The sequence below is a fragment of the Psammomys obesus genome, unplaced genomic scaffold (assembly GCF_907164565.1).
Source record: "Psammomys obesus unplaced genomic scaffold, mPsaObe1.curated_primary_1811, whole genome shotgun sequence".
Classification (NCBI taxonomy): Eukaryota; Metazoa; Chordata; class Mammalia; order Rodentia; family Muridae; genus Psammomys; species Psammomys obesus.
In genome coordinates this window covers 338,327-348,580 of record NW_026585685.1, presented here as the reverse complement: position 1 = coordinate 348,580, position 10,254 = coordinate 338,327, and the positions used below count along the sequence as shown (strand labels likewise).

Sequence of the window (10,254 nt, the reverse complement as noted above, 5' to 3'; positions counted from 1 at the left end):
CCTTCCTTCCTTCCTTCCTTCCTTCCTTCCTTCCTTCCTTCCTTCCTTCTTTCTTTCTTTCTTTCCTTTTTTTTTTTTGAGATCTTTTCAATGTTGCCTTTAGTTCTTGCTAAATAGAAGCGTTGCAAGAGGGTAGAAACCACACAGACAAACAGGCAATTGGTCTCATAGATACAATTTCCAATATTCCTAGCAGGCATCCTTTAAAAGGAAAGTGAAAAGGTGCTGGTGGGATGCCTCTGGTGCCTACAGCCTGAGTTTGAACCCTGCAACCCATATTGTGGAAGAAAGCCAGCCCACACACATTTTCCTCTGACATCACACATGTACTAGGGCAGCATGAATGCACACACACAAAAGTAAACAAAAATAAAAGGAAAGTAAAAAACATTTTTGGAAGAAATATACCCAGAGATGCCCTCAGACTACAGATATCTCCTGCTAAGACCCAAAAGTTAAAATGTAAGTGCCAGAGAAACACTCAAAAGAAAAAGGTACATGAAGCCAACCCTTATGACCTGAGTTCAACTTCTGGAGTCCACATGGAGGAAGGAAAAGAACTGGCTCCCATTTATCATCCTCCAACCCTGACAGGCATACCTTGGCATGATCCTGCCCACACAAATACACACACTAATAAATAAATGAATTAAGAACTCCCCCCCCCACACAAAGTTAAAATGTATCCTTTTCCTGAGGCAAACTGATGTCTTAATCTAGACTCTGGGCCCAGCTGTCTGAGCGACAGTGGTTGTGTCCTAAAATCAATCTTAAATTTAAATAATAAACATTTATTTATTTTGTGTGTGGGTTGGCATGTGCATGCCATTGTTGTATGTGTGCTCATGTGTGTGTAAGTCACAGTACAACTTTGGGGAATTGGTTCTCTCCTTTTTTCATGTAGGTCTCAGGGATTGAACTCAGATAGTCAGACTTGGTTGGCAGCAAGCGCCTCTGGCACTGTAAAATCCATCTTGATACTAGACCTTGGTTTGCAAGCCAGAACTGCTGTTTCTGTTTTCAGCTATGAACATGGAAGTGCAGAGCTCCTATGCTCTGGGTGGTTCGTTATTTCAGAGACAGGGAGCATCCTTTCACTGGGGACAACAGAGTCTCCAGTCTTCACTCCCACTGGAGTCCAGCAGAGACAAGCAGGCATCCCTACAATGAATGTAGAAGCTGGGCCTTGGGACCCACTTTTGGGGTTTTGAGGGGTAAATGTGACCAAAGTAAGCTAGATCCAGATTTAAAAGGCACAACTATTAGGTGAGTCAATATAAACAAATCAGTATTTCAGGCTTTATTTTTACAGCACCCACATTTCAAACCAGGAATGTTTGGAGGTTCAAAACTTCCAGATCCTCAGGGCTTTGGAAGAATTCTCAAAAGCAGTAGCCTTGGGAGTAGGGAGGAGGGCTTCCACCTGCATTTGCTTCTTACTTACTTAGTGACACTGTACGAGCTAGTTCTATGTTCTGCCCCTGACTGGGTTCCTCTTCTATGGATTCCACAGGGGGAGGGCTTGGTCACTGTTATTGTTCAGCTGTCAAGTTTGTGGGTATACTTCAGACCAAAAAATGTGCCTCACTTCACTGGAGTGTAGACAGCTGTGCCTGCCTCAGCTCTCCTTTGGAACATCGCTCCACTGAAGGCATTCATCAAATGAAGCTAACCATCAAACGGAATTAAATGCGCACCGGCTAGAATCTGCTGGAGAAAAGCTGCCTTGCCTGGAGTGCAGGGACTGGCCGACCTTCCTACAGAATCCCCACCAATTTCTTTACCTCCTCCAACACAGGACAAGCTAATTCTCTGGCTCTTGCAGATCCAGCAAGTAAAATCTTCTTTAAGTGGTCCTTATCCATTTTCAGTTTCTCAATTTCACCCCTGATTGGGGCAAATTTCTCAATCACAGCATCGGCCACCAGCAGCTTGTAGCGGGCAGTGTCCATGCCCGCGCTGCTGCGCACCACCTCCTCCACCGAGAGGCCTGACACTGCCGAGTGGATGGCCACCATGTTGGAGACACCGGCTCTGCTGTCTGGCTCATAGGTGACCTCTGATGTGAAGTCTGTCATAGCCTTTCGGAATTTCTGTACGATCTCCTCTGGGCTGTCTGTAATGTGGACAGTGGCCAGTCTGTCAGGGTCCGACTTTGACATTTTGACTGAGGGATCTCGAAGAGATTTCACTTTCTTCATGGACGCTAGGGAAAAGGCAAGTCACCGAGAATGTTACGGTCTAGGCCTCCAAGACACCAAAAACACCAGATATGTTATCTGACTGCACAGTTACCTGACTGAAGAGCACACCTTCCTCTTAAAGAATTTAAGCAATTTCTCAAACGTAGAAATAAGTACATCAGCAACAGGTCTTGCTAAGGCAACATCCACAGCATGCACAGGCAATGATTCATGCAGTGCCCAACTGACCCAAGTGGAATTCTGTTGGTTACACTGCTTACTCGATGCACACTTGTGGGTTCCACAGACGCAACCCAGGTCACCAGGCTTGTATGGCAGAAATCTTTAATCCTCAGAGCAGTCCCTCTGGCTCTGTGCACACTTAATTTTTTTTTTTTTTTAATTTTGTGTGTGTCAAGACATGTATGTAAAGATATACACGTGCTGTGGCAAGTTTGTAGCCAGAGAACAACTTTCGGGAATCTGTTCTGAGGCAGGCTAGCTGTTGTTCTTCCTGCCAGCTTCAGCATCCACCAGGCCAGCTGCACGTTCTCCTGCCCCCACCTCCCACTCTGCTGTAGGAATGCTGCAGCTTTAACTATCTGTGGCGGTCGGTCCTTCCTTGTCTCGACACGGAATTATGTATTCACATGCACACCCATACATAAGATAGAAATACACACAGAGGAGTGTGTGCTAAACTATGTTTCATAAACCAGCGTTACTGATAACTGCCTAGTTTATGCTACTTCAGAGATGAAATTGAAGTAGATAAAACAGCCATAGGTCGAACATTGAAATTTTATTCTATTTCTAAAAAGGAAGCTCACTTCAATGCATGGGACACCCTAGCAGAACTGAGGCTGGCATTTTTGCAGTGGACTGTCTGCCCGTTTCAGAAAACAGTGTGAGGTTCATGAGTTCTCTCTCATTCTGTCTGGATTATAATTGAGCAGTTCTCATTCTCCTGGCATCTGCCTCACTGTGAACGTTAAGAAGGTTGAGGTACACTGGCTTTGGATCGGAAGAGCTGACAGGGCTCAACTCTGTCATCAATGAGACATGTGACTTGGGCACGGTGAACCTTGCTGAGCTTAGTTTATGTATAGAACTATGTGTCATTCGCTCTATAAAATAAAATGTTATTTTATACATACAAGCTATTGACATATTTTTAGAAATTAAACTGTGATTTTTAAAAAGTTTCTTCCCTACATTTCACATCTTTTTGATGTTTTCTAGAGCCTAATATCATCCCCATGACCCCAAACAATAGTGATTACAGTTATGAATCCTGAGGCCTGTCAGTGAGAAAGCCAAATTCAGTCCCAACTATGTTCCAGCTCTCCAGGCCACTCTTCAGTATGTGCCCAGATTTCACAATCATCCCCTTGCTACTTACTGAAAATGGACTTGGGCAGTGGAAAGAACTCCCCATACTTTTGGTTGAAACTTTGAGCTAGATCCTGAACTAGTTCCATGTGCTGGACTTGATCCTCCCCTACAGGAACGTGTGTGGACCTTTAATGAAACACAGACAGAAAAACTCAGCGAGGCTCCTTCTTAGCCGGAAACGACATTGCAAGCAGCTGCAGTTCCTGTGCCTAGCTCACTGTTGGTGCTCAGAAAATGTGCACCAACTACAGAGGGGACACTGAGACCCAAGTGTGATCTGTGTGTCAGACAAATGCTGCAGAGATGTTTGTCTACTCTGGTTCTGTTTCTCCCATTGCAAAATTGTGCAGCCATCAACACCAGGCCCCCAGCCCTGGCATCTTCAACAGCACATGTTCTGCGCATAACTGTGTCTATAAGCCACTCCTCATCTCTCACCCAGTCCTCACAGATTAGTCCAGCCTACACCAGATGCCTTTACCTCAGAGCACTCACACTTGAAAGACAACCCACCCATTCTTCAAATAAGAGATGGCAGACAGCTCTTCCGGCCAAAGGTTTTCCTCCCCCACAGACAAGGCATGATTCAGAGTCTTCCTGCAATATGTTTCTTCATTGTCAAGTGATTGTAATTGGAGGACAGTTAATATGCCGTGGGGGGCTCAGATGAAGAATCTCCCAGTAAAATGAAGATGGGTCTCAAAGACAACGTGGAATGAAGACAGCAAACTGCAGAGCATGTGAAGTGTACACTCACATTTATGTAAAGTATGAAAGTATATGTTCAAATGCTACATATTCTTAGAGATGCACAGATTTGGAATGATTAGAGAAACATGGTGAAGGCTGAAGTTGTAGTTCAGTGATTAAGCATTTGCCTTGTCATTTAAGACCCTGAATTGAACCCTTAGGACTGACAGATAATAATAATGATCACGAGGATAATGAAAGAAATAAAAAATATTAAGACATACCAAACCACCTTTTTCAACTCATTGCAGCTGCTTTTAGAAGAAAAGGGAAATGACTTGAGAAAAGGAATAAAGGAAACTTGAATTTGATCTAAAATTTTTTATTTAGTAAGAAATGAGGAGCTGAGCACAGTGGCACACACCTACGGGATTCAGGAAGGCAGGTGGATCTTTGTGAGTTCGAAGACAACCTAGTCTAAAAAGTTAGTACAGGACAACCAAGGTTACACAGAGAAACCCTGCCTCGAAAAGCCAAAAAAGAAAAAAAAAAAGAAAGAAAGAAATGAGGAAATGAGGAAGTGAAAAAAAAATCCTTCACTCCCGTAAAGCAGTTCAAAGCGTGGAATCCTAGGAGGAATGCAGAAGCATGCCTGTAGGTGCTGACAGGTGATTTCAATGTTTAATGCTTGGCTGTGGGGTTGGGCTTAATAGCACAGCTACAGCTTCTGATGGAGGAAATTGACTTTGGAAGAAGCAGCGCGATACCATGAGTCTCTCCTTCTTCCCAAGCCTCCATTTCCTCTGCAAACTGCAACAATGGTACTATCCTTCGGCTGTTTCTAGGGTTATCAAGGGTAGAGACCCAGATAGTAAATGCTCAATACATGGAAGCAACTGATTAGACAAATATCAAATAATGTTTGACACAACAAAGGACAAAATGGTAAGAGAAAGATGTAAATAGCCGTATGGGAGGCACACTTACTTTTCTCCAGTAAGATCATCTTTATTTTAATGACCAATGCACCCTGCAAAAACAGGGTGTCAACCCCAGAGGCAGTCACAGACCGAGTAACAACCAGATTTGGGTAAAAAAATAAAAATAAAAATAAAAATAAACACATGGAACTAACAAGTAATTCTCCAATTTATAAGAGTTCTGAGAACTCTGACATAAGAAAAAGGCGAAGATATGGCCAAGGCTGTAAACCAGAAAGTTCTTCCTCCTTTTCTGAGGTCAGCAAAGCAGCTTTGGGAAACCAAAGGGCGCCCAGTGGGGTAAGCCCAGCAGAGCAGAAGGCAGTGGCTCCATGAGTGGTAAGGCGGCATGGTGGCATGGTTACTCTGTTAGGGACAGGGCTGCTCTCTGGGGCACAAAGCACATGGCCCACTTTTGTCAACTTCCCTTTGGCTGACTTTTGCTACTCTGACCTAGTCATATAGTGAGACCCATGGGCAGAGGCACTTTGACTACCCCAGGCCAAATTAGCCAACAGAGCAGGTTACAAAGCAATTACAGTAGCCCATAGGAAATCACAATGGACTGCAACTAACACAGAAAAAACAATTACCATAATCAATACACTTTAAGCACATCAAAATGAATATTTCCACATGTCAAAATGGTTCCAGATTCACAAAGCCACCCACTAAACAGAAAACACATTTAGTTTTCACAATGACGCTGTGTGCATCTCGCCTCGTGTCGGATCCTTGACTCTTACAATTCTGTGGGGTTTTTGATTTTTCTATAAGGGGATTAAAAACATTTTAATTTTTTTCACCTGGGCCTGTTCCTCCACGTGGCATTTGCATCTGACTTTGGTTTGTTTGTTTCTGGTCCCTTCTCCCTGTGCGGCCGCTGCCGCTTTCACCTCCTGTAATTTATCTCGGCCTTTGCTTCTCATCCGCTGAGTTCACACTTTACATTACTCAGCCTGTCTTTGATTCCACTCACTTATGGGGCTTATTCTCTTCACGTTTTCAACCTCTCTCCCCACAGTCTGCCTTTCACTTCAAATAATTTAGAGCTGTTCTTTTAAAATTTATATCCGACATAATGATATCCATATTAATACGTCTACTCTTTCTCTCCTTCCTCTTTATTCCCTCTCACCCTGGCTGTGCTTTCTCAGACACAACATAAAACAAAAGTCTTTCATAATTTTGATTGTTATAACTTCTGTCACATAATAATGCCTCTGATCTTCTTCTCTGGTGACTGAGCTGTTTTTCTTTTGCTTCAATCCTTACTGCCTCGAAGTTCACTTGGGCTCCGACCCACCCCTTTGGCAGCGTTGGTGTCCAGATGAGTGATCATTGCTTATGTGGGTCTTGCTTTCCCCTACTTGCTTGGCTGTGCCTGTGAGTTTTTGCAACTGCTCCCTTTATTCAGCAGGCTAGGAAAGGGAGTTATCTTTCTTATCACAAAGGATTGGGTCCCCTCACTGATTGCTTACTGGACATGCTTCAGTGACTCTCCATTCTAGGAATCCCTGGTTAGATACTGATACTCGTTAGCTATTGACTGAAACTGTAACTTCTGAGGAGTCCTCTCCTAGTACTGCCCACCTCACTGCAGGGCAACAGGACAACAAAGGTGAGCTTACTCCCGACACATCACTCATGCATTCAATCTCCTGTGAAGGCCCATGTCTTCCTCACAGCACCACCATCATGCTCTAGGCTGGTAAAAGAAATTAGGTCACTGAGGTGTGGCCCTTGAAGGGGATTTGGGGACCCTGGCTTGGGCCCGTATATCTGTTTTTGGTCATCATGAAATAGAGCAAATTTGTCCCACCATGTGTTTCCACTGTAACATCTTGCCTCACTCTGGACCCAAGGCAGTGGGGTCAACCAGTCACATGCTGAAATTCTTGAAACCTAGGCCAGAATACGCCTTCCTCCTTTCAGCTGACTTACCGCAGGTGTTCCATCACAGCAAAAGAAAGCTGACTAACTGAGTCTGGGTTTGGTTTTCTACCTACAGTTTTTAAAAGATCATCTCCTCACTTTTACATGTCACCTCAGCCTTTTTTTTTTTTTTTTTTTTCACATTTTTTTTCTTATTTAGTGTGTGTGCATGCATGTGTGTGTGTGTGTGCCATGGCATGCTTGTGGTCAGAAAAAAACTTGTAGAAGTCCATGCTTTCTTCCACATGGGTTCTGAGGCTACTCAGATTGTCAGTTTTGGAGGTGAGGGCCCTGCCCTGCTGAGCACCCTTACCAGGCTTGTTTCACCTTCTGATTTCAGAGTTTTTTTCTCCTGTTTTTCTGCTTAAATTCTTGGGAGGCATATCCTGACTCGTTAGGTGATCACCTGCAGTCTTAGTGAATTTCCCTGAAAGTTAATGGTTAATTTCTCTCTTTTTTGAAATGTAAAATTTTAAACTTGTATTATTATTACTATTATTACTATTGGCAGTGTCTCACAAACTAGGGAAGTGCTCAGACACTAACCACCCTGCGGAAAGTGGGCATATCACCCACCTCTCTCACAGAGCTATTATGAGAATTTGAATGCCCTGTATTTATCAGCTATTAGGATGTTTGGTGAATGCTGCTCAAAACTTGTCAGTCCTTCCTTTTCTCCCCTTCAGGAGCATGCATAGTGGCACTGCCTGGAAATGTTGCATTACAGGTATTTAAAAAATATTGTGTATCTCTCTATATGTATACGTATATAGGAAGAGACACAAAAATAAAGAAAACGTTTACTTCATATATGGCCAGCTATTATTTTTTGAGAATTTCATACATAAGTAGTATATTTACATAATTTCCATTCTTCCTTCTCCCTATCCATCTTTTACCATGTTCACCAGGGTCACACTAAGTTACTCAGGTTAGCCTTGAACTTGCTCTGTAGCCCAGGCAAGTCTTGAACTTTTGACCTTCCTGACCAGTCTGATAAGCAGCTGGGATCACAGACCTACACCTCCAGGGTTGGCTTAAATTCCTGTTATTTGTCATGCTCTCTGGATAAGATAATCTCAGCTCTCCATTGCTGGGTTCCTTAAACAACTCCTATGGAAACAATTACACATGTCTTTTATAAGCCTATCTGAAGCTGCTTCTTCATTCCTTTCCTAGCATTTGTTCTCCAGCTTACCATACCACTCATTCTAATGCTGATTTTGGCAAAAGCAAATACAAAATCTATATTTGACTTACATCAACATTTTATGAAGCGGCACACAGATTTTCTGGTGGATAGAAACCACAGATGTTTTACCTATCCTTCAATCTATCAACCTACCAGTGTTTATAATATAAATATTCCTAGACATTCTGGCTATGGCTTTTCCCAAAAACAGAAATTTGTGAAACAAAACAAAAACAAATAGAAAGTACCTCCAACTGCACAGCTAGCTAGTCTAGCCTGTGACAGAGGGGCATGCTGGGCTGTGTCTTTTAGAAATGGGCATGCAGATGTCCACATCTGTGATCTGATATGACATTAGGTCTGGCAGGCAATTTCTAGGCTAATGAAGGAGACCCCATCTTGAAAACAGGTAATTGCCTGCTTTTCTAGAAAAGCATTTTTATCTGTTTGCCTGAACAAAGAAGTCTCTACATAATCAGAACACTGATGAGAACAAAAGAATCCTGCCACTACTGCCCACCCTCCTGAAGGAGGGGAACTTTATTCTAACCATTGATGAGCCCAGTAAAAGTAAAGAAGGAACACTTACAGAACGGGAAAAGAAATGCTGACCCTGGAAACACTAACTACTTTTATGAGCGAATCCTGCTGATGCTGGAGGGAGACTGAGACAGTGAAGAAGCCAGCAGAAAACTCTCAGGGTTACCTGCTACATCTGAACCACTTGCAGTTTTCTGTATCAACCCTGGCCTTGACTCTAAAAATGGAGACTGTGAGATCCTAGGAAGCTACTTTGTCAGCCTAACAGTGTCCTCCTGTATCTAAACATCATAGAAACTATATCATGTGCTATCAATCCTATGTAATTTGACCAATAACTTCCAGAAGTGTTCACTGTTCATCTTTTTTGTAAATAGGAGTGCAATGTTTTTTGTCATTTTGCCAATTAAATTTTGGGCAACTGATAAAAATACACACCAGTTGCCTCTTTTAACAGTTTTAATTTTTGCAACTTCAGTTACCTAGAGTCAACTGTAGTCTAAAAACATACCTGTAAAAATCTCAGAAATAAAAAGTTTTAATATATACATCACTGGAAGCAACCCTGTCCGTCATCATTATCAGCCCGCACGCCCAAGGTGAATATGCCCCCTGACAGCCACATGCACTCGCACATCAGTGGACACAGCCTCGGTGACTTAGTTACATCATACTGGTCCCAAAGCACACAGACAGCGTCACTGCCAATTCAGATACACCAAAGGGAAGCAGGGAAGCCGTGAAAGGATGAACGTTCTCAACTTAGGGAAAAGGAAGGAATTGTGTGTTAAGACTGCTAAAATCTGTAAGAACTAATCTATCTGACAAATTACAGAGAAGGAAAAAAATAAACTTGTGTTGATTTTACCAAACTAAGAAAGCATAGTAAGCATTTACTCCCTCTCCCTCAGCTTGCTGACATCAAGCAGCACGAGAAGCAAGGTGGACATGGCTAGTAAAATAAGAGTTGATTTGGGGCACAACCTGTAATTCTAGGCATCCAGAGGCAAAGGCAACAGGAACATAGATTTGAAGCCTGTGTGAATTCATAGAGTGAATTCAAGGCCAGTGGCTGGGTGCTTGCCCAGCAAGTGTGAGGCTGGAACTTCACCCTCACTGTAGAACACAAAACCAAAGAGACACACGTGGAGAGACACAGTCATCACTGCCACAGCAAAGGAGCACTATGCCTGTTCTTGCCCACTTCCCTTCTTTCCTCCTTCTCTCTTTTCCTCTCCTTTCTTCCCCTTCCCTTCCTTTCCTTTCCCTTCCCTTCCCTTCCCTTCCCTTCCCTTCCCTTCCCTTCCCTTCCCTTCCCTTCCCTTCCCTTCCCTTCCCT

At 43.2% G+C, this 10,254-nt stretch overlaps 1 protein-coding gene across 2 annotated transcripts in view; it reads right to left on the bottom strand.

Annotated features, from left to right (window-relative positions):
- Positions 1 to 1,262: 1,262 nt before the first annotated feature.
- Positions 1,263 to 10,254, bottom strand: part of Wars2 (tryptophanyl tRNA synthetase 2, mitochondrial) — a 75,093-nt gene continuing 66,101 nt past the window's right edge. For both annotated transcript variants that reach the window (XM_055629049.1, XM_055629057.1), the window contains 2 exons: positions 3,586 to 3,704; positions 1,263 to 2,206 (listed from right to left, as the gene is read on the bottom strand). In XM_055629049.1, coding sequence (XP_055485024.1) covers positions 1,758 to 2,206; positions 3,586 to 3,704 — 568 coding nt within the window. In that variant the 3' untranslated portion in view covers positions 1,263 to 1,757. The remainder of the gene's footprint in view (positions 2,207 to 3,585; positions 3,705 to 10,254) is intronic.